This window comes from Podarcis vaucheri, assembly GCF_965113315.1.
Source record: "Podarcis vaucheri genome assembly, chromosome: 14".
In the NCBI taxonomy this organism is placed as follows: Eukaryota; Metazoa; Chordata; class Lepidosauria; order Squamata; family Lacertidae; genus Podarcis; species Podarcis vaucheri.
The window spans coordinates 38,627,112-38,652,019 of record NC_138752.1 but is presented as its reverse complement, the minus strand read 5'-3'; the positions used below and the strand labels follow the sequence as shown (position 1 = coordinate 38,652,019).

The window sequence follows — 24,908 nt, the reverse complement described above, 5'->3', positions numbered from 1 at the left end:
GCCATACATTTAAAGCACCTACCATACCGTGTTAAACGCTCATGGCTTCTCCCCAAAGAATCCTGGGAGCTGTAGTTTGCTAAGGGTGCAGAGAGTTGTTAGGAGACCCCTGTTCCCCATGCAGAGATACAACTGCCAGAGTTCCTTTCGAAGTGGGATTATTAAACCACACTGGGAACTGTAGTTCTGTGGAGGGAATAGACAGGTCAGCATCCTTAAGGTCCTTTAATTCCTACTGCTCATAGATCTTTTTGTGGGAAACCATGGTGATAGAGTGCTTTATATTAATGGTGTGAACATGACCATGGACAATGCTGGCTGGGATTGATAGCATTGGGAGTCCAGCAACATCTTAAGCCCCCCTCCCCAGCTATCTGTACTATGTGATCCTTCTTTCAGAAAAAGGAATTGACAGGACCTGTAATTATCTACACTTCTAATTAAATCTTCGCTAGGAACCTATATCAGTACAGGCTTGCTTTTTCCTCCCCAGGGCTTTTTTTTGGGGGGGGGGGAGCTAAAAGATGAAGCACAGTCAACGGAAAGAGAATTTACCTACGCAATCAGCATTTGACTTAAGGCCTCTTCCAGGGACCGAGGTGGCCTATTAATGGATATTATCCATCACTACTGCTGCTGCTTCTCCCTCTCCCTTTTGTCAGCTTCTCCCTCCCCCTCTCTGTTCCTCTGCAGGGCTGACTCACTCTGCAGCGCAGAGCTTCAATGCAAAATCAGAACAAGGCGATCCGTTCCATTTCACAAGAGCTTATCTGCAGACCCAAACCATTTTTTCCTTAAATAGATGCTGCAAACGCTGGCATTTCACGTCCCCCCACACCCACCACCACTGCAAGGAGACCCATACAAGTATTGCCTTGGCAAGGTGGGGGGCGATGCTCCCCAATCCAATCTGTGAAGCTCGTAAAGGGTCTGTGGAGGGCTGAATGAGTCACGAAGAAGTTCTCAATGGCCCGAATCACTAGAGACTGTCTGCTGATGTAATTGCAGGGATGCCTCATCCCACTTCATCCTTACTAGGATGCACCAACACGGCTCTCAAGAAAAACATATCCAGGCTTATTCTGAGCTCCTGTGTTTCACTACTCTGTATTTCTGCACATGGTCCCTTATGTGGTTTTGCCTCCTCTGCACTCAAACAATACATCAGAATCTCAAAATATTTAGACTTGGGTAATGGTGCATAGGTGGATCGTTCGCTTTTTCTTTTAAAAATACATAGGACCCCCCCACCCCCGCCAGTTGCCATGCACATATTTGTGGGGAAAAGGGTGCATGCTTTGTACATTTCTTTGCAGGTTGTCTTTTTAAATTACGCTGCTCATTTAAAGAGACTAGTAGTAAAGGACTATGCACATAGTCACTTTGGTATCTCCACCCACCTACAACTTAGGCCCCAAATATCTGAAAGTGTCTGCTTCCCTGTAGACCTTCCTGAATGTTAAGATCAGTAGAGCAGACCCTCTTTGTAGTTCCACACCACATTCAGAAGTTTGGGTGGCAGCGGGCCAGGAGAGGGAATTCTCTGGGGCAGCCCCTAAATTGTGGACTTCCCACCCATAGAGGTGTGCCTGGCTTTTTCACTATACAGCCTTTGGGGAATGCTGGAGATGCACCTTTTTACCCTCACCTTTGACATCTAAGATGTGTGTTTTTCGGAGCCCACCTGTTTTCAGTTCTGAATTTTAAATTGTCATAAACCATCTTGGGGCCTGTTGGTGAATGGATGCTTAACAGCAACAACACTCACATTTGGGAAGGAAAAGCTGCCACATTTACTCTGAAGCATTCAATTCAGCTGAGCCAGCTCCTAAATTTGCATGCACAGAATTGCAATCTCTTGTCTCTTTTGAAATTATCTACTTTCACAGTCAACAAGATATGGTATATAGCAGTCTAGAGCAGAGGTTCTCAATTGGTCCTATGTAACCCACCCAGGGGGTCCGTGGCACCATTCACATAACAAAAACAATTTTTTTTTTTCAAAGTTGGGGGGGCGGAGGCGGTCCATGGCTTTGCTTTTTAAAAACGGGTTCCTCAGTACTTTGCTAATTGGGGACCACTGGTCTAAACTATCAGCGTAGGCACAAGGAGACCCATGTTCAAATCTTCACTCAGCCATGTCACTCACTGGGTGACCTTAGGTTATATCTCTATTTTTACCCTGCCAGTCCTCCAAGGAGCTCAAAGTGGTGTGCATGGCTCTCCGCCTCTCATCATCATCACAACCCTGTGATGTAGTTTAGGTAGAGAGATTTTAAGAAGCAATTCAGTAGCTATATACTTTGAAAGCCAGCACTGGACACCTTTCTAAGCAACGGGCTGCGATTAAGTCTTCATTTCCAAAAGTTATATGGTCACGTCTTTGAGTCTACTTCAAACGAGAAAACTAGATTGTTGGCTACCATACTTGTTTCATAATTATGGTGATGAAATCTTCCATGTACAGGTTAAATTATGTTACATTCAATGAAATATGGGCAGTATGAACCTGTCTTCAGACTATGCAAATATCTGGAGGAAACTTTTTCCCTTCATAAATGCCCATACATGAAAGAGCTGTTACTGCACAACTGTAGCTCATATTCCCAGAGCTAGACAATCCAGCTCTGGGGAAATTATGAAGTGCAGACTTTCATTAGCTATTGGTTGAAGTTATAATATGCCCAAATCAAGATAATCTTGGCTCTGGTTTTTAGAACATTTGCTCCATGAGTACAGGGTGGAAGTTGGAAAGATGAAGCATGGCAGGGCTGAGGAACTGCCTGTTTGATTTCAGCTACTTATCAGCCACAGCCAGCCTAGCCAAAGGAGAGATTATAATAAAAGCTGTAGCCTTCTAGCTACTGTTAGAGCTGCAGTTTTCATATCCCTGCAGTCTACAGATCATTGGTGAAAGTTCATATCTAGTGATCTGCATCTACTCCCTTAAATGTAAATAAAAGCCAAATTCTCACATTATTTTTATACCCAATTTTCTACTGCGGTTTCCGTAAGAAGCGCACAAGAAAACCTGGAGGTGTGCACGTGGCGTACATTAGCTGTAAAGAGAACTGTGGTGCTGCAACTCCTATCATGCCTTACTATTGGCTGTGCTTGCTGAGGCTGATAAAAATTCTTGTTCACTATCTGGGGGGGGGGGCGGGGACGGGACAGGCTCCCCAAAGCTGATGTATGCCATGAGAAGGATCCCATGCATCTGAAACCACACTGGCTTCAGTACTAGGTTTTCTTGAAAAACAGTACATTCTCTCCCCCCTCCCCCCACTTTAAACAAAACAGCTTTTTTCAGAAGTAAATGCAAAGCCATTTGTGATGGTCTTTCCGTTGGCTCCTTGAGAAACAAAAGCACATCTCACTGTGCTAACCAAAGTGTCTTGGAGCTTTACTGCTGTTTGCATCCAAACACCGTTAGAAAGTCAGAGATAAAAGCTAGGTGCCAAATGGCACCTTAAACTTATTCTGTTGTGGCAACTGAAACCTGTCTATTTGCCGGGGGTTGGACTAGATGATCCTCAGGGTCCCTTTCCAATGCTACAATCTGAACTACATTGCTTGACTGTAATCTGCTCTTACAGCACACACAGGGGAATTGGAAATAACTATGGATTAAGGCAGAGGTTTTTAAACTGTGGTTGCCAACCTGGTGCACAGAAATCCCCATGTGGTTGCAAGTAGATGCACACCAGTAGTAAAATGTGCATGGCGCCTGGGAATTTTCAACCACTGGACCCAAGTCCAAAGTTTTTTGATATTTTGTAGTCAAGACAGTCCTGAAACTCATATATGACAGTGAGGAATAGAGGGCAGGGCTTCATCTGATCAGGAAGCCTGTTTTTCCAGAGTCCAATTGGGTGGAGTCCTGCTTATGCATGCCACAGACATGCCTTTGAACAAGCTGCTGCCCATGTGCCAACTGCTGTGCAGAGAAGAGACCCATAGTATAAAGCGGATTATGCCTGGCACCAAAAAAGCAAACAGGAACAAGTACAGCCATACTCCCCCAAAATATGCACAAGGAACTGGGGTGCCAATGGGAAATCAAGACTAGTTTATTGACCTCCAGGCGGTTTTTAAGGTGTCCTTGCATTTACACACAGAGGGTTAGGTGGAGTCAGTGTTTCAAAAGCCTGCATTTCAGACAAACCACACAAAGACACACCTCTTTACAATGATGTAGTGGAGGAAATTTTATTATCTGGAAACGTATAACTGCGAAACCCAACACTGGGTGCACAACTTTGATGCCGGAGCATACAGATTTTTTATTTTTATTTTTACTACTGGGAACACAGGAGTGTCTGACATTTTGCTGTTATTTGTATAAACACAAACAGTCTCACACTCCAATACCAGGACACAACAGCAATCTTTTGAGATTCAAATTACATCCAAGGATTTCTCTGCACTTACAATTAACCCCACAGTGTATTAATCTACCTATATATGAGATTAATATATATAAGCATGGGAAATTGAAAACTCTTGCTCCATATGTATGAACATGTCAAGTCTTATAAATAAAACATCCAGTGAAGAGAAAAAAGTTACCATTTCTAGTTCATATTTATACATAAAGTACTCTAATGGCAGAATGGATGGAAAATTGCACATGAGCTTCCCCAAGCCTTGCCTAGAGGGCTTGGGGCAGCTCATTCTGTTTAATATTGAAGTACACACAAGACAGACGAGTCACTAACATACATTGCGCATTTACAAGAGATCAACTACCAAACTGATGACAACTGTACACATTGTGGAGAGACCATTTTCATTCTGGAGATTAGTTTTGTTTGTTTTTTCAACTTTTTTTTTTAAACACATCATACTCTGATTTTTTATTTTACTTTGTGGAAAGGATAAGGGCAACAATGAGGCCATAGAGACCCAAGACTTCAGCAAAGATCAAGATCAGGATCATGCCCACAAATAACCTAGGCTGTTGTGCCGTCCCCCGTACGCCTGCGTCACCCACAATGCCGATGGCGAAGCCAGCAGCCAGCCCGCTGAGGCCTACGCTCAGACCAGCGCCCAGCTGAAGGAAGCTCCTGCAGGTGAAGGACAAGGGGGACAAAAGTTTAGCAGCAAAAAAACAACAACCTCCAATCACATTGAGACAGCTTAGTACTGTTCTTCTAGGAATGGCAAGTCAAACCCATTCAGAAATTTCCTGGAAAGCCTTTTCGGCCAAATCAACATTCCTAGACTATGCAAGCATTCTGCGTTAATAAGATTCTGCCCAAGCTATGGCTGCTGTGCAGTGATAAGCAGTTTTTCCTCCTAAATCAGCTCAGTTAAGAGCTTTGTTAAGAAGTCAGCTAAACAGTTTCAAGTAACCATGTCTAACAGGACTGCAAAGACCACCGTCATACTAATTATTAGTTAACTATTAGACTGTGGGGATATGAGATTTTAAATGGTTTTAAATGGCACCCTGTCCTATCAAACTAATTTCTGCTCAGAGTAAACCTAACGAAAATGGGCATGATTAAATTAGGCCCATTAATTCCACTGCAACTACTCTTGAGTCGAACTTAGCTGGACACAACCCTTTGTTTTTTAATTGCATTGTTTCACTGCTCTGTTGTTTGTTGTCCTGGATTCCTTTGGGAGGAACGGCAGGATATAAATTTAAAAATAATATAAAAGGGGGATTTTGAGCCATTCACAGTTGTTGCCAAGCGGACCAATTTTAGTTGCAGGAAGTTTCGATTTCCTGCCCCTTTGAAAAGCAAAGGACAAGGTAGCCCACAATTAGCTTATACAGTGGTACCTCGGTTTAAGAACAGTCCTGTTTACGAACGATTTGGTTTACGAACTCCACAAAACCGGAAGTAGTGTCCCGGTTTGTGAACTGTACCTCAGTCTAAGAACAGAATCTGAACGGTAGAAGGGCACCGGTGGTGGGAGGCCTCATTAGGGAAAGCGCACCTCGGTTTAAGAACAGACTTCTGGAACGGATTAAGTTCGTAAACCAAGGTACCACTGTATAGACTCTGGAGACTGCTCTGTGGCTACTTTTTCACTACTTTCAGGAGTTCCTAACAAAAGCAATCTTGTTGCCACAAGCTTTGCTTTAAAGTCTGGATCTTATGCTAGAGAAACAAGTCCCTTGGAATAGCCTGCATTTGAGTCTGCAGATCTTCAACAGTGACAGCCCAAAGACCAAGAGGGAAAACCCTGAAGAAAAAGTAAACCGCCCAAAATGGATGGCTACGGCATAAGTAACAAAATTAGTGCAAATATTTCTGTTTGTTTCATTCATACAACTCTGCTTTATTAGCAATAAAGTTCTCCATTCATAACTGTTATTGGCAAGTTATTAATAATAACTTTCTTAGGATGGATTATTAACTAGACATCCAGACAGCCGTCAGCTACTACATGCAGGTTCTTACATGATCTCATCAGTTCCTATTAATCTTAGTTCTATTGTTCTAGTAATGTGCCACAGTTAAAACAAACTATAGCAGCCAATGCACTCATGGCTGATTATTTCCTTACAGGGCAGATATGCCCGGTAGGAGTCACAGGCTTTTGCTACAACTTCTCATGAAAGTTTAACAAAGATTGGGTTTCAGCTTATTCTAGGTACATAATGCAAGGATCCGTGCCTGTTTAAGTCTAGCGTAGCAGCAAGAGATTGGTTTACAGACATGCTTCAAATTAAGCATCACTGAATAATTCAGTGCTTCACTACTGCACCACATGTCAGAGTTATTACATATTAAAGTATTTTGCCTTATCTGGTTTGAAGACTTTGCGGGGGAGGGGGCAAGTTCGTTAGAAAAGCCCCTCAAGCTTTCAAAACCCACTACAGCCCAGTTGGCTCAAGTGAGCAGTCAGTTCTGCAGATCAAGAGAGGGGGCCTCATACTATTGTTTCAACAATAGCCTTAACATGCTGTATGAAAAGCTAAAATTGAAACAGTTTGCAGTATTATTACACGAGGGCTTGATGTTCAGAAAAAATCCCCCCACTGCCCCAGCATGCTGGAAATAATACCTTTTATCCCAGTTATTACCAGAAGACATTTGAGAATTGAATCCAGGTGGCTGAACACCTTTCTATCACAATGCTAGAGCTTAAGTCTCAAAGCAGAGGGACTCTATATTAAGTAATGATAGACCATTTTAAGCCCATAAAGCCCAGTGTTTCCTTGAGCTTGCAATTTTGACTGTACTTATACAAAGTTGATCCAGACTCAGTCTAAACAAGATGGGTTGATTTTGGAGCTATGCTGCTGTGTGTTGAGTATACCCTACAACATGCATGTCCAAAGTCCGTTTCGGGGGCCTAATCCGGCCCGCCGGTCGGTTTAATCTGGCCCCTGTGGCAGTTAATTTCCTGAGGTAAAATCCTAAAAAACCCTCTACAACTTTAACCCTTAAAAAACTCAACAACTTCAATCCTAAAAAAAAACCAAAAAACCTAGGCTGTTGTGCTGTCCCCCATTTGGACACCACTGACCTACAAGGACATACCTGAAAATAGCTGGGGCCTTTAGCAAATGGGATCCCACAGGTTTTTAACAGCTATGAGTAGCACATATTAATGCAAGTGCTGCCAAACGTTATATGGCAACCGTTTTCGAAATGGCACTATCATTAGCCAAGCATGATAACATAGCCAATAAGGGTTATCATTTGCATATAGAACAGTCTTGCTTTTTTGCACCTTAAAGGAACTGAGAAGAGGATTCTATTACAGATGTACTCCCACATACTACACTGCAGAGGTTGGCAACCTAAGGCTCGGGGGCCAGATATGGGCCACGGGGGTCCAGTGGTGCCCCGCAAGTCGAATGCCTCGCTAGACGAAAGGGTTTTCAGTTTTTGCGTTGCTTCGCTAGACGAATTTCCCTATGGGCTTGCTTCACAAGAGGAAAACGTCTTGCGCTTTTTAAAAAAAGCTGCTTGAAGAGGCGCAGTTGCGACGGACCGTGCTTCGCAAGACGAAAAGACTCGTGGAACGAATTCTTTTCGTCTTGCGAGGCACCACTGTAGTTTAACCGGCCCCCGCACTGGCCCTGAACCCTGCCGCCCACTTGGCAAGTCCCTGCGCGCTGCACTAAACCAGCACAGCGTGGCACAGGGACTCACTTCTGCGGTGCTGGCGGGGCTTCCTATCAGCTGCAGGAAGCTCCTGAAATAGCGTTTGCACATGTGCACGCACATGTAGACGCCTCCTCTGCGCACACACGCGATCCGGCCCGCAGAGAGATCTCCAGGGGAGTGAAGCGGCCCAGGTTGCTTGAGCCTTGCCGACCCCTGCACTACAGAGCCACTGAAAAACCTGCAGCTGACATGTCAACTGGTCATTTCAGTGTTTGTTTTTTTTTTAAATTTCAGCACAGCTCGCAATGCAGAGGACTCAAAAAGAAAACTTACTTGTACAGTGTAATTCCAACTGTGATGGAATTGGCAATAAGGACTGCCACTACCAAGCCGTAGATTGCTATAATACCCGCCATAACAACAGGAATGATTGACTTCATGATCAGCTCTGGCCGCATAACAGACATGGCTGCAATGCCTGTGCCGCTCTTTGCTGTGCCATAGGCAGCTCCCAATGCTGGAAGGAAGAAGAGAAAAAACAGAGGTGAGTCTTGCCAAGCTTACTGTACCCTTTTAATACAAAAGAACGAAGGAAAATATTGGCACAGAAATCAGCACTGTGTAAAATTATCTTGGACTTTGGTTAACATGCAAAAATATAATTTGAATAAAATACAAAATCACACTGCAGGTATGAATGTCATACAATATAATTTTTTAACTGATTTCTAATTTCAAGTAACAAAGCATACCCATGCAAGCAATACAGAGAACACAGTACTATTTTACAAATAGTATCTAAAAAAATTCTAAACTTCTGACCATGTAGTCCACCAGCAGCTTTTTAACAGTACCTGTTGTGTGCCTTGAGCAGCAATGTAGCTTCACAAGTTACAAGTCAGGCTTGTTGTACAACGTGCCAAGCAAGCAAGGTTTCAGAGACCACAATACTATATTATCCACACACTGTGACTAAGATATTTGTTTCTAATTTAGGGGCCACCCGCAGTAGATCAGAAGTAGAAACGGTAGACAAAGCATAGTGTCAAGAGTTATTGTGCAAACAGCAACAAGAGTATACGTTTTAGCTACCACCCAGGTTGGCTGACTACAATCTAGGGCAGGCATAGGCAAACTCGGCCCTCCAGATGTTTTGGGACTACAATTCCCATCATCCCTGACCACTGGTCCTGTTAGCTAGGGATCATGGGAGTTGTAGTCCCAAAACATCTGGAGGGCCGAGTTGGGGGATGCCTGATCTAGGGTTTAACTATGATCCCCAGATGGACACATGCCTTCATTCAAGGCATGAGGACAACCAACATTCTTGATGCAGAACTGGAAGCAATGAATAGCAGCATCTAACTGTTTTACAACATGGCCTCAGCTTCTGTGTCCCCCACCAACTTATGTCAATGCAGCCTGTTATTTTCAGGTGAACGTCTGTAGCCACTTGACACCCCCTTCCCTAGAAAATACAAAGCCCCCCCCCCCCCGCATTCAGCCCTAAGCCCTATTTTAAAGTAGAAAGTTAAACAGTATCCTCCTACATAAAAGGATGACAAGTTTCACTTGAGACACATGCTGGTGCCAATGCATTAAATGGCTTCAGGACTTTTTAGATAGTCACTTTACAGTAGTGTTTTGCCCCTCTTCCTGAGCCCATGGATCCAGGATGCTGCAATTACATTAAAGGTAAAGGACCCCTGACACTTAAGTCCAGTCGCAAACGACTCTGGGGTTGTGGCGCTTATCTCGCTTTACTGGCAGAGGGAGCCAACATTTGTCTGCAGACAGTTTTTCTGGGTCATGTGGCCAGCATGACTAAGCTGCTTCTGACGAAACCAGAGCAGCGAACAGAAATGCCGTTTACCTTCCCGCCAGAGCAGTACCTATTTATCTACTTGCACACTTGCACTGTGTGCTTTCGAACTGCTAGGTTGGCAGGAGCTGGGACGGAACAACGGGAGCTTACCCCGCCGCAGGGATTCGAACCGCCGACCTTCTGATCGGCAAGCCCTAGGCTCAGTGGTTTTAGACCACAGCACCACCTGTGTCCCACCTACATTACTCTGTGCCAAAATGGCTTCATCACTAGAGCTGGCTGATTTAATCCTGCATCACCAACGGAGCCTATGAGCCATGTACCACAAATGCAACTAAATCTAGTACAACACCTTAAGCTGATCTAATGTAGCTCATCTGTGCTTCTCTGATGTACAGAAACTATCTACGTCAAAGGAAAATCAGAAAGGAGGAACTAAAATAAAGATAGCAACATGTTATGGCAGTTGTAGTTTTTGCACTGCCAGATTGCAGTAAGGCTATTCTTTCCGAGGCTCATCCCAGAAATGCAGAAATTTTAAAGTCCAGTCTTAATTCCAATGCTTTGCTTTTAAGTAGTTTTCACCTGCATAAATAACCATATAATGGAGCAAAGTTCTCAAACCTGAAACCTGTAGTAAGGTTGCTAGGTATCAGCTTGTTTATTGGCTGCAAGTTAAGCCTTAATTAAGCCATCAGCATGTTTACATGACACTTTCCTGGGGTAGTGCAGCACTTGGCTCTTCCCTACCATAAAACTCTCCTTTGGAAAGGTGGTGTTGGCAACAGTTAAGTGTCAACGGTGTTTGTGGCCGCCTTATGTTAGGGAGCGTCTGTTCAGACACTTTCACAACCATAGAAAATCAGCTAGGGAATGTTTCAGTTATCTTTACTCACTAAAAAAAGGCATGGTAGCACCAAGCTTGCAGAAAACTCATGCCACAGGACTACTTCCCTGTTCTGCTGCTTGGCACTCAGCTTTCTGAATGGCAAGGTTAGTTAGCATTCCAGAGAAATGGAAAACCACCACTGAACAGCCTCTTCCTTCTAAGTCACATTCATGAGCCAATACCACAGGCATCTATTCAAGCCTTGTCCACTGGACTTATTACAACTGGCCAGAGACAAGGCTGAGAGGTTGACTGTTGTCTTCACCACCAGCAGCCTGAGAATTATCCCATGGTAGTGTGGATAGGCTATGGCAAGCAAAAGCAGCAAGCAGGCTGGATTTTTTTTTAAAAAAAAATGGAAGCAAATTGATTTCTTTTTAAATATAATTTTAAATATGAGCTGCAGAACTAGGTTTGTAATAAATACAGTGGTACCTCGGGTTAAGTACTTCATTTGTTCCGGAGGTCCGTTCTTAACCTGAAGCACCACTTTAGCTAGTGGGGCCTCCCGCTGCTGCCGCGCCACCAGAGCACGATTTCTGTTCTCATCCTGAAGCAAAGCTCTTAACCTTAGGTACTATTTCTGGGTTAACAGAGTCTGTAACCTGAAGCGTATGTAAGCTGAAGTGTATGTAACCCGAGGTACCACTGTATAAGTAAAAGCATGTTAGCCCCATAGCTAAATCTCTCAAAACCTAGTCAAATCTCTACTAGATACATTTGCAATGCTATATGTAAAACAACCAATTTGATGGTTGTCTAGTTGTTGTTTAGTTGTGTCCAACTCTTCGTGACCCCATGGACCAGAGCACGCCAGGCACTCCTGTCTTCCACTGTCTCCCACAGTTTGGTCAAACTCATGCTGGTAGCTTCAAGAACACTGTCCAACCATCTCATCCTCTGTCGTCCCCTTCTTGTGCCCTCCATCTTTCCCAACATCAGGGTCTTTTCCAAGGAGTCTTCTCTTATCATGAGGTGACCAAAGTATTGGAGCCTCAGCTTCAGGATCTGTCCTTCCAGTGAGCACTCAGGGCTGATTTCCTTAAGAATGGATAGATTTGATCATCTTGCAGTCCATGGGACTCTCAAGAGTCTCCCTCCAACATCATAATTCAAAAGCGATCAGCCTTCTTTATGGTCCAGCTCTCACTTCCATACATCACTGCTGGGAAAACCATAGCTTTAACTATACGGACTTTTGTTGGCAAGGTGATGTCTCTGCTTTTTAAGATGCTGTCTAGGTTTGTCATTGCTTTCCTCCCAAGAAGCAGGCGTATTTTAATTTTGTAACTGCTGTCACCATCTGCAGTGATCATGTGCCTCCATTTCTTCCCCTTCTATTTGCCAGGAGGTGATGGGACAAATGGCCATGATCTTAGGTTTTTTTCTGTTGAGCTTCAGACCATTATTTTGCGCTCTTCTCTTTCACCCTCATTAACAGGTTCTTTAACACCTCCTCACTTTCTGCCATCAAGGTTGTATCATCTGCATATCTGAGGTTGTTGATATTTCTTCCGGCAATCTTAATTTCTTAATTTCTCAGGAGACAGATGAGGTGATCAAGCACTCCCATTTCTTTAAGAACTTGCCATAGTTTGTTTGGTCGACACAGTCAAAGGCTTTTGCATAGTCAATGAGGCAGAAGCAGATGTTTTTCTGGAACTCTCTAGCTTTCTCCATAATCCAGTGCATGTTTGCAATTTGGTCTCTGGTTCCTTTTCCCCTTCGAAATCCAGCTTGCACTCCTGGGAGTTCTTAGTCCACATACTGCTTAAGCCTGCCTTGTAAAATTTTAAGTATAACCTTGCTAGCGTGTGAAATGAGTGCAGTATTGTGGTAGTTGGAGAATTCTTTGGTGATTGGGATGTAGACTGATCTTCTCCAATCTTCTGGCTGCTGCTGAGTTTTCCAAAATTGCTGGCATATTGAGTGTAGCACCTTAACAGCATCATCTTTTAAAATTTTAAATAGTTCGGCTGGAATATCATCAATTCCACTGGCCTTGTTATTAGCAGTGCTTTCTAAGGTCCATTTGACTTCACTCTCTAGGATGGCTGGCTCAAGGTCAGCAACCACACTTCCTGCAGTGTACGAGACATACATATCTTTCTGGAAAAATTCCTGAGTATTCTTGCCACCTCTTCTTGATGTCTAATCTTTTCTTGATGGTAATCTTCTTGATGGTAATCTTTGTACAAAATGTTCCTTTCATATCTCCAATTTCCTTGAACAAATCTCTGGTTTTTCCCATTCTATTGTTTTCCTCTATTTCTTAGGAATCTACAATTTATTATTGGGATTCAGGTGGTAGCTTTGGCAGAAGTCTGAACCCACTGGATGATTTCAAATTTTATCCAAGTGTCATCTAACCACCATCTTTGTTCACTTCTCAAATTGTGAATATTGTGACCACCTAATCACTAGGAACACTTCCCATCTCACTGGACAAACTTGCTTCTGGACACTAAATTAGAACAAGTAGTTGAAGTACCATATGGTTGGTGGGGAAATAAGTTATCTGTAATTGAGCATCAATAGAAGTGAAATGACATGAAGATCTTTACTGGTGCAATGAAGCAATTCACCTACCAACAACAGGTGTATTTTTGCACACATACTGCTTGAAAAAAATGCAGGTTTCCAGTTACATAAGCAATACATCGTGCATCTTTCAAAATAGTAATATTGTTTTAAATTTTAAAGAAATTTTGGCAAGGATCCAGGGGGCTACTTTAGGCACTTACGTATGTTTGATAATATCCCCCCCCCCTTTGAACAGAATACTCTCTTTCCATTATCAAACTAACTTTTCAAACCTCTGTTTTACAAGCAGTTGGTACTGGAGATTGCTGCTTGGGAAATAAATCCCTTAATAGTGATAGCTATTTGCATCCTGGTATGCAAATAAACATTTAAACATGTAGCATTAACCCTCAATACGAGGCGTTGGGGACACACAACAGGGGAGTGTTGGTTCTGTGATCTGCTTATTTCCCAGAGGTATTTGATTAGCTACTGTCAGAGAGATGCTGGGCTACACAGACCCCTGATTTGATCTAGCAAGGCTCATTTGACAGGAATAAAAAAAATACTGAAACCATTCTTACCAGTGTCATCAAGCAATCAGTGTGCATTCTTTTAATTTGAAGCTGTAAGCTTGCTTTAAGTTTATCTACCCTATGATAATGAGCTACAGCAACAGCTTGTTGGATTAGAATGACTCTCTTGCATTCATTGCTATGTAAGCATTTGACATATTTGATTTTGTCTGATTTGATTAATTATATTTCTATGCAACTTTTCATTCAAATGAATCCCATGGCGGCTTACAAATAACATGATAAAGCACAACAAAACATCAGAAATACAACATAAATCATGTGGAATAATTAAGAAATCATCAGTGAAATGACTACAATCTATAAGTTATCAAAGCAACAACAAGAAAAGATTGTCACAATTAAAGCAAAGGTCCTATTCTATGATTAACAAATCAATACAGCATTTATAATCTATATAACAATATTAACATCAACAAATAGCAGCCAAAAAATAAACTAAGCACTGCAAGGTTCACAAACACACTCCCCACACCCCATGACTCAAACTTTCACTCTATTTTGCTCATTAAAATATGTATACATATAATGCCCATGGCAGAAACTCCTTTCTGAAGGTTCCTTGGGCTGGAGGTGTAGCAGCACAGGTGAAACCAACCACCCCAATGGCAAAAAGTTCCCCTTTCTCCTCCCTCTGGATACAGCTCTTATTAAGACTCTTAGGGCTGGAGGGTAGGGCAAAGTAGGTGGAAAAAACCATTATCTGCTGGCCAACACAGTCTCTCTCCCCTCACTACTGACATAGTTAGGATCATACTATTACAATCACATTAGGCTACAAACAACATCAGGTTCAGAAGATATTTAAAAAACCATATAGTGCATGTTGTTCAAAAGTTCTGCTATGGTCCTCCCTACTTCTGTTGTATGGTGGATGAAGCAAGTCAGCCTTGTTGTTTCATCTGAACACAAGCTTGTGGTTTCCCCCCTCAATTGCCCCCAAGACATCATTTATTGTGATGTTAGCTGGGCTACAGTGTCCCAATCAAAAGTACAGAAAGGCTGCCCACAGCATGCACCAAATTAGCCATTACTCTAATAAATCCAGATTCTGCCGCTCATAGTAGCAATGGAAGCAGTGTTTGAGGTGCTCGCAAATGGAGATATGCGCCTGGTGCCCTGCTCATTTTGAACCCTGAATGGAAGTACTTAATCCTCCATACATCCAGGTAAATGTCAGCCAAGAGTTTTGCAAAAATATTTGACTAGTCTTATGAACCTGTTACCATCTTCTAAATCTATACTTGCTGAACAGGTGTGCTGGAGAAGCTAGGAGTCTTGATTAATAGCTCTATGGACCCAGGTTTATTGGTTTTTGATGGTGAGAAGGCGACTGTTTAGCAGGCAAATACATAGTAACACAGATATGTTGTGAACGGAGGCTGCAGGTCACACTAGGTTATAACTTGCTTGGATTAGGGATTCTTATTCAAGGTATTCTGCTAAAGTCTATGTACCTTAACAGTGCTGTATTAAAAACACTATGAATGGAATAGGGTTTATGTTCACAAAAAAGCATTTCCCCTTTCCCCCCTTGCCTTTATATCACCCCAAGACTCTGCTCCCAGGGAATGGTTTGAAATTTTTTTTGGGGGGTGGGGTGGGCAGTTTAGGTTGGCAAAAATTGCTCCATCCCTTAAACAGAGGAGCCATTTAGGATCCAAGTTAACTTGTTCAGGAAAGGAACCTTGAAAAGGGTGGCTAAGGCCAAGCAGCTTCCACTTTTCTGATATCGGAGAATCCTGTTGGAAGATGCACTGCTATAAAAATTGGCTGTAGAAATTTTATTACTAAGCACACAAATGATGATAGTCACAAGAGAAGTGCAACTGGCAGAATTTAGCTAGGCACAGTAACAGCTGAACAACTCTGTCCTAAATAACTCTTTGCTTATCTGAAACTGAAGAAAAAATTGTGCAAGTAGACACAGTGAATCTTACACAGGTTGTAGAGTCCACCTTTTCCTGTCAGAGGCTTGCATTTTAATTATACAGTGCATACCATGACCATGAGAATAGTTTTGAATGCTTGCCCAGTCTTTGCTGCACGGAGTTGCTAAAGCTTTGTTGATGAAGTATGTGAAGTTGTGGTTTTATAATGGAGGCTTCCAAACAACTGCTTAATTTAGTTATTCTAGTAGCCACTGCTCTGATAATATATTTAATGGCACATGGTGTAAAGCCATGCACAGCTTTCATGCAGGAATATTGATTTTGGTGGAATATTGAATGAATGCCGGGAAGTTTGTGATCTATAGAAGGATTAAAGAATTAAGACACAGCCTTGTTACTTTAGTCACACAACCAGCTGCTACTTTCAGAACCTCTAACTTGCTTGAGAAGGAAGACACTTTAGTTAAGTGTTTTCAGTGGCAGTCTCAAGTCAGAGGTTCTGAAAGTAGCAACTGGTTTTGTGACATAATTCTTTAAAAGTCAAAGTCCCACTGCAACAGAATCTTCATTTTAATCAAGAATTATTAGCATAATCTAGAAAGTGCTGACAACATAAAGGCAAATGATCTAGTCACTTCATTCTCCTTGATTTGCCTTTGGTCAAGAGTCCATATGACAACAGATTTAGGAGATAGTCTTCTTCATGTTCAAGCAGAGCATATCCTTGCCACAATAGTTAGGAGGACTACACAAATACAAATCTGAATGAGGGAAAACCTTCTTGCATCAAGAGTTAACAGGGAGGTCAGATAGGTACCTTAGATTGAAAAACTGTCAGAAATCTTGCAGAGCTCTAAGATGAGGAACTGGAGAGAAATGGCTTTAACTGGGACGTATGGACAAGCCATGTGAAAATATTTAAGTGGCCTGCTCAGGTCTAAGGAACTTGGTAACATACAAACTGGTAACATACAAATACAAGTCTTCCTTAATTTTTACTGGAGTACATCATCCAGTTACATTTTATTAGTTCAGCCCTAGTACAGGTTTCTAATTTAGAAGCCAAGCCTATTGCTATTTGGAAATGGATTTACATTATAGCAGCTTTCTAGCAAACCTAATATTTTTTTCATTGCTCTAGTCTAGTTAGAAAAAAAAAAAGCTTGTAATTACAGGAAGAAACCCTGCTTTCTAGCATGACTTCTACATGCTGGGAGAAATCCATCAAGGTAGCAAATGAAGACATAGCAACACAAAAAGCATGTAGGCATATCATACACTTCATAACATATATACTCATCCATCAACTTAAAAGCTTCTGTTGTGGGTTTTGCAGCTGGCATTTCCTATCATTACAAAGTTGAAGTTTTATTTGCCTGCTATGTATACTTAATTGCTGTTGGAAAAACCTGAGCAGGATTTTGTAGCATAAAGATGTACTAACATAGCAGTCAACCTCCTTCCCCCTCCCACTTGCCCCACCATAGTCAACTGCTATTCTACCTATAGGACTGAGAACCTGTTTCTAGAGACTTGACTTAGTAAGATGTGTTCTCATGGCCACAAATTTACTTACTTACAGATTTAAGGTAATTTTATCTTAATTCTGCCAGAATGTGGAGTACTAGCACATCATGACTTGTGCCCCACCCAACATGTAAAGAACTCTGTAACTTCCTCTTGCCATTTGAAGGAGTGCAGGATCAACTCTCCGGGGAGGTATAAAGAGGTCACGCTAGGGCTCTGTGAACCAAGGAGGTAAATCCTCAGGACAGGGGGATCTGGCTGCGTTCAGGGTGACTCTCCTGTGTGTGTGCCAAACCCATCGGGGTTTGGTAAGGAGGCAGGATTGAAGACGCGAACGCTAGGATCCATTCTAGACCCGCAAAGCGATACCACAAGCTCCAAAGGAGAAGTAGTAAAGTATTCCGAGACATACAGTTTAATTCCTGCGTTTGACTTCTCAGTGGTTTCTTACAGCAACTTGCCATTCACAAACATTCAAATAATGAGTTTGCCCCTCCTTGGGCTCTTCCTGTTTTCTCTCCCTGCTTCCAACCCCCAGTTGTGTGTTAAACAGTTCATTTCTTGCACAAATTGTGAGCAACAGTAAGCCAAGAGATCCCATTTTTGCTAGGCAAGTTTGGAGATCACTAACAGACAGAGAGGAGAAGAAAGGAAGCCTCCAATTAGCAGCTTAAAGTAGAGTGAATGATGGACCCATGCCTGAAAGAGCATATGGTATTCTTTTTGGAGAGTGGGGGAGAGGGCTTCAAGCATGTGCAGTGCTTTAAAGCTAGAAGCTGAAATATGACAGGTACTTAACTGGCTGGCTTTCTGGGGTTGCAGATCACCTGTCAACCATACATCTCTAGCTTCTCTTAACACTCACTTCAAGTGGTGGTAACAGACAGTTCCTTGTCTGTGGATCATGAAGATCCAAGTTAGTATTGGCAGATGTTTGCAAAGTTTGGGAGAAGAATGCACTGTGTTTCAAAAAGATTATCCACCACCTTAACTCTGGCACAAAGATCCCCAATGGGAGGCAGGGAAGGCTATCAATTCCAAGCTTATCCAAGCTTGACATTTAATGTCAAGATCAGAAAAGCAAATGTGTTTTGGACTGGTTCGGCACACCTTACTTGGTATTCACACCAACAAACCCTCATTGATTTTTTTAAAAATAAAACCTTATGAGTAGGCCTCTTAGTTGCACGGAAGCCTAGGGAAAGCTAAGACCAGCATTCTGTAGGGCTTCCAGAGGCCAAAGTCAGACATCCATTCGCCTTCACACCTTCCACCCATTTTACAAGTTGCAATCAGGATCTGCAAATATTCTAGTTTACAGTACTTAGAATTTTGGGGATCACAAGAACACCACCTCATCATCAGTAGGAACTAGCTATTACGCAACTATGTCAGCCAGGGCTGAAAATAAAGCTTTTACTCATTTCTGTGGAAAGGAGACTTGTAGACCAACATAATATTGGATGATGGTTTAATTGAAGAACCGCAGAACACTTGACAAAGTGACAGTCACATTAGGACAATGATCACAGCAATCCATGTTCATTTGTCTGTCTCAGCTTTGGAAGAAATGCAACATGGCCAGATTATAACATATGGTGTTAATGGTTGCTTATACTACGTTCCTAGCGGATCCCTCCTATGTCATCTTCAACCAGGTCTTTGGCTGCTTAATATTCTACATGTTTTTTGGGTGTGTGTTATTTTGTTGTTCGTTTTAACTATTTGTGTTTTTACCTTGTACGTTTACTCTGTGAACCGCCCTGAGATGCTGTGATGAAGGGCAGTATATAAATCTAATAAGTAATAATAAAATAATTTAGATGTGGCATGCAATCTCATGTGTTTGTTTCTGGTGTACTAGAATACTGTATGAGATGTTAACAGTCTATGGCCAATCCGAACATCTGGCAATACCCAACTTTAGTAAGCTGGTCCATGCTAACTGTAATGCTATTTTTAAGCTTTGTAACAATCCGCTTTTGGTAACAGCACTCTGTGAAGTTTAGTCAAACAATCTTGTTGGTCAGGAAATTACAAGAGAAGAAGCCATTTTAACAGCTTCTGCCTCTTTAAAGCAGTCCAGAAAGCTCTTGTAATACATTAAGTTTTGCTTTCATTATCTTTCTCCACGATCCACCCAGCTAAAGAGCGATTTAGAGATTTATTTTTTTTAAAAAGCTGTGCAGCTAGCCATATTGGGAGCAGAAATGTGCTCCCCAGCCAGGCAATTCCAGGTTTCACCTTTCTAAAGATAGATGCACATTACAAGGAAGATTATATCAAGTAGGAAGTTAACATGGATCAGTATATAGTACTTGTAACCACTGGAAATTATTGTCACCCATTTCCTTCTGCCATAGAGTCTAACTATGTTACATGGAAATATTAGATAATCACATCACTCAGAAGCATCTGATAATCCAATGAAGCAGGGAAAACCCACAAGCCTTGTGATTAGAGATTGGTCACCAAATAAGTATCACAAAATATGGTTGTACGCTTGAAGGTCATGATGGCACTTGCAGCAGAAAGGTAGCACCATCACAAGGTTAGCCAGCAATGACCAGAATGAGTTTTATAAGCTGTTTACTATCATCAGAAATTAGTGTGTACAGGACCAAGATATGGGTGTTTATACAACATGGTTTCTGTCTCAAGCTGGCTAGCACAAAACAAGGCCTGAACTTAGTAGTACTAGACTGGTCTTGCACAGCTCATGAGGAACTATGACATAGTGTCTTATTTAAGGTGTGCCAGGGCAGTGTTCAATGACAAACCAACAGGTACTAAGTCACTGATCTTAAGACACTGCATATCTAAGTCTCTGGAATGGAAGCCTTTGACAAGTTAGCTTCTTGCTTCTCTGAAGATTAGCATTCAGTGCCATTTGCAGTTCACTAATAGACTGCTAGTTAAGGTGTCTGGGTATTTAACAGAACATCCACCAAGAACTATGTATGGTTGTCCAACAGTTTTAATCATGAATACCTTTCCACAAATTGATTCAATCTGCAAGTTCTATCAAACCACTTTTCAACATATGAACACATCCATCTATCTGGCAGAGGCTTTCTCAACATTGTTTTTCACAGCAGGACAAAAACGTCCAGGTGTTTAGCCAATGACCAGATCTGATCTAGAACAAGTCTGTCAAAGCAACTGTTCACACCTTATTGTTACTTTGTTGAGAGGTCTAGTCCAATGTAGGGAACAATACTCAATAGCCAACTCAACTTGGGGTGCTACTGACAATATGAGCTTGCAATGCAAGTTTTCCATTTGCTGCTTTAAGAGACTATAGTTGGGACACTATTTTGAAATATCACGCCTTCAGACTACTAGACTAGCCATCTGCGAACTCCTTTCCCTATATAAATGCTTCTTACATTTAGTTATCACTAGGAACATCTGCATGTCAGATGAGGAATCTACCTCAAAGGATTCTGGGGCAGCTTGGTCTGCTGGGCCCATTCCAAAGACAGCTTTATACAGGAACAACACACTGCTGAGAGGAAAACAGTATACAAGCCATCTTCCCAAGACCACTTCGGTTGTTACTGGCCTTCTCAGAGTCACTGATCCTGGCAACACAATTTGGAAACCCCACTACAACCAGTTTCCACTGGAACAGAACCCATCCAGTTCCCCACACTCTGCCAGAATAGATAAGAGACAGTTGTATGTAGCTATTCTACAGGGAAATGTTGATTGGCTAGAATGTGCCCTTGAACTGGATGTCTGGATAAATGACAGGGGGAAACAGAGGAGCCAATTCCTAGGGGCCAAGATCCCTCACCATAAAATATTTGAGGAAGCCTCCCCCCCCCCCAGTTGATGGACACTGCCACTGTGATAGATTATGTGGGGCTGGGCTTACCTCCCCTCCCCAATATTTTATTCAAGTTCGCACCCGGGGGGGGGGGTATGTAGAAATTAGCCTATTGCACAAAGTTGCTAAGGAAGCCATATTAAGTTCAGCAATCTTCTCCTGTACAGTGGGAATTTATTAACTGCTAAGTTTCCTTTTGCCCATATGCTAATGTCATTTGATTTCAGTAAAATAATTCCTGAAGACAAAATCAATGGCTAAACTTGGTCAGAAAGTACTGGTGTGCTAGGTAAGAAACAGCAATTGTCTTAATGAGAGCCAGAATATTGTAGTGCTTAGAATGATTAACTAGTACTGGGGAGATTCTGATTCAAGTCTCCACTCAACCATAAAGCTTCAACCTTGGGCTAGTCACTATGTCAGTGTAACCTACCTCTCTGGGTTGCTAAAAGGGGAGAGAATAAAGAACAGCCTAGCGTTCCTTTGAGGAAGAGCTATGCACCTTTTTTTAAAAAAAAATAGTAATAATGCAGTGGCTACTCTAGAACAGGCTTCCTCAACCTCGGCCCTTCGGATGTTTTTTGGCCTACAACTCCCATGATCCCTAGCTAGCAGGACCAGTGGTCAGGGATGATGGGAATTGTAGTCTCAAAACAGCTGGAGGGGCGAGTTTGAGGAAACCTGCTTTAGAACTATTCAGGTGTGCAATAGCTCAGTGGAGCTTTATATGGAAGGAGATTCTCCTGGAGGCTAACTTATATGGATGATTATTTTCAAGTTATGCTCAACTCTAATGGAACTTACTTCCAATTGCTACCTAAACAGCACAAGGAATTTTATAGTTGGCTAGTTAGAGCCATGCTGGTAGTTTGATGCAATTTGTACATGGGCGTCAAGACCTCCCTCATTAAGCTTAAAAGCAGCAGCAATAGTTTAGCGAGAAGCATATTTTACATGGCTACAGATAACAGCAGCAGTGCTTGCTAGATTATCCTTACACATTTAAGGAAAGCAGTAAAGTTTAGTGTGTCTGCATTTTTCAATTAGTAACAATACTTTGAAATTCCTCTTCCAAAAACATTTACATTACATTTGTAGGTGCTTTATAAAGTGGAATTAAAGGCAATCTGACATAGCTCATTTTGTTTAGTGGTCAATCAGGCAATTAAAGACTTCTGTGGACTTCTGGACAAGTGCTATGGACAAGTTTTGAGAGAAAGAAGTGAAAGGGAAGGAGCTGCAACTGAGAGACCAGAACAGTTTGGTTGTCACAGCTGGCCAGCACTCTTATTCATCAAGAGCTATTTATTCAGGACTCTGATTATTCAACCACCACTTCCCATCCAATACAGAATCTTTCAGTATGACCATGCTCAAAATTAGGTAGCCCTTGCAGAGTGTTATTTGCATTTCACAAGTCCTCTCCGCTTAAACAGAATGGTGCGTCAGTTTAATATGCTGGCATTCAGTTGATAAGCCAACATACAGATTCAAAAATGACACCTCCAGTAAAGTCTTGGGTAGAGATAGCTTCACTCAGGTCTTTTTCTAACACAACAATTCAGTTCCAGAGCAACCCCAATAGGACTTTGGAGGGCAAGCTGCATACTACATCTCAGCAAGGATAAGCCAGATTTTGCAACCGGCAGACAGCAAGTTAATCCAAGCACTGCACATCCATCTGACTGCCTTGTGGGAGTGCTTGCTTGGTACAAGATGGAAGATGTTCCAGCCTCACTGGCCTGGATGAACTGACCGCATGGAATCATGACTGCATGGAATCACCTAGGTTTAGGTTAATTTAGCACTCCGGATGGCATGTAGTGAAGCAGCAGAGGCTGCAACCCCCCCCTCCCTGCAGTCACATGGCCAGCCAGGGGCTCCTCTAGCAGCTGACACTCTTCCCCTATGACGTCACCCTCATTGCCCCTTTGCATCTCTGCTTTCCGAAACAGCAGTAGTCTCCTTTTTCTCTTTCTCTTTGCCTCTGCTCCCCCCTCCTGCCAATAACCCGGATGAGCCAGCTGGTAGGAGTAGGGCGACAGAAGGCAGAACTGAAAACCTTCAAAAAGGGAGAGAATTAAGAAAAAGGTAGACACTGAAGCAACGGAAGTGACAGGCAGAGCACGTCCAGCTGGGCTGGGATTTCGCCCCCGCATTGCCTTCTCTCCCCTATCACTTGGGCAGGGACATTCCTGCAGCCACAGAATGGCAAGACAAGGAGAAGCAGGCCGCTTAAGCCAAGCCCTGGAACTGGGGCAGGCTGGAGCAAGGAAGGACACCTGCCGTCTCTTGCATTGAAGACCAGGATACAATATAGAGCTGGCAGATTAAATATCTAAACTAAATACATGTTGCCCCTCCCAGGTTGTAAGCAAAGGGAACCCCAGTTAATTTTAAACGAAAGCTTTTTTTAAAAGAAAGAAAAATCCAATAATCAGCAGCATGCCTGCAGGCACTCTCCATACCCAAGCAGAGAAAGGAGTCAAGGAACCACATCCCTGATTGCCCCCTCCCAATAATTCCTTCCTTTCCCCAACCACCCCACAAGCTTTCTGCAGGGGGGGGCAACATTGGAAAGCAGGGGGAGGGGAGACACTAGATCATTCCCTCTCCAAGTAGGGCAGGGAAGAGGGGAAACACCTTGGCAGAGGGAAAGAGGTAACGCCAGACTTGCCACCTCCCCGTGCCCACGCCTTTCTTGCCTCTCCCAAGTCCAAAGGCAGGACAAGGAAGACGGTTTCGTGGAGAATTGCACAAGAGGAGCAGGAGGGTGCTGGGAGAAATGGGATGGAAGCCCCCATTCCCCCTAAGGCATAGGAAGGGGTGGGGAAGAAATCTCTCTCTCTTTCTCTCTCTCTCTCTCTCTCTCTCTCACACACACACACACACACACAGGCAGCCAGGAGACGTCCTCATGGAGCCACGAAAGAGTCTCAGGGTTTGGCCAAGGCAAAGCTCCCTCCCCCCCCCCCAATCTGTATAACGATCCCACTTGTCCCCCTCCCCGCTTGCGGCAGGATCTCCTCCCAGGATGTGCAAAAGAGGCGAGTGGGTGGGTTGGAACCAAGTCACCCAACTGCTGCAGAGCCACCCTGGCTGAGCCGAGCGCCTTCCCCCCCGCCGCGATCAGGATGACACCCAGCCCAGTTACGCAAGGCCACACAACAGCAGCAGCAGCCTCCTCACATGACGTCCTTCCTCAACCAAACCCCCACCGCCAAGCCCCACCCGTGTGTCCTCGTCGGAAATACCCCGCAGCCTCACCGCTGAAGATCATGGCAGCCGAGGCACCCATGACGGCGAAGAAGCAGGAATATTCGGGAGGAGCGGTGGTGGCTGCGGACGACATGGCTGCTGAGATGAACCGAGCCGGCGGGGCGGGAGGGAGAGTTTTAAAAAATAAGAATAAGCAGCGAAAGGGGGGGTGGAGGAGGACGGCTACGTCGGCGCCAAGCTGAGCCGGGCGAAGGGCTGGCGGCTGTGAGCTGCAAGAGGCGGCGGCGGCGGCGGGTGACGGGGCTCCTTAAGTCCTCTAGCGCCGCTGCTTAGTCCTCTACCGCCAAGCGGTATTCAAACGTCCTGACAGGCGGCGGAGGCTGCTGCAAAGACGGCGGGCCTCGTTGGTTCGCGTTGGCAGCGGCGCTCTCCGGCTCCGTCGCTCCTCCTCGTCCTGCAGCTGCTGCTCCTCCGCCACTGCGCTCGCGGTTCGCTCTAAATACCCAGCCACCGCAGGACAAAATGGCGGC

General features: G+C 43.4%; 1 protein-coding gene and 2 long non-coding RNA genes across 5 annotated transcripts in view; 2 read left to right on the top strand and 1 right to left on the bottom strand.

Annotated features, from left to right (window-relative positions):
• Positions 1-4,702, top strand: part of LOC309518879 — a 9,508-nt gene extending 4,806 nt beyond the window's left edge. For all 3 annotated transcript variants that reach the window (XR_014213635.1, XR_014213636.1, XR_014213637.1), the window contains one exon: positions 694-4,702. This is a non-coding gene — a long non-coding RNA (uncharacterized lncRNA). The remainder of the gene's footprint in view (positions 1-693) is intronic.
• On the bottom strand, positions 4,184-24,908 carry ATP6V0C (ATPase H+ transporting V0 subunit c). Its single transcript, XM_082199431.1, has 3 exons — positions 24,427-24,908; positions 8,409-8,592; positions 4,184-5,066 (listed from the first exon to the last, which is right to left on the bottom strand). Exons 1-3 carry the CDS (start codon positions 24,509-24,511, stop codon positions 4,862-4,864), a joined length of 474 nt encoding a protein of 157 aa, XP_082055557.1. The 5' UTR covers positions 24,512-24,908; the 3' UTR covers positions 4,184-4,861.
• Positions 8,599-15,185, top strand: LOC309518878. Its single transcript, XR_014213634.1, has 2 exons — positions 8,599-12,264; positions 12,526-15,185. It is a non-coding gene; the product is annotated as an uncharacterized lncRNA (long non-coding RNA).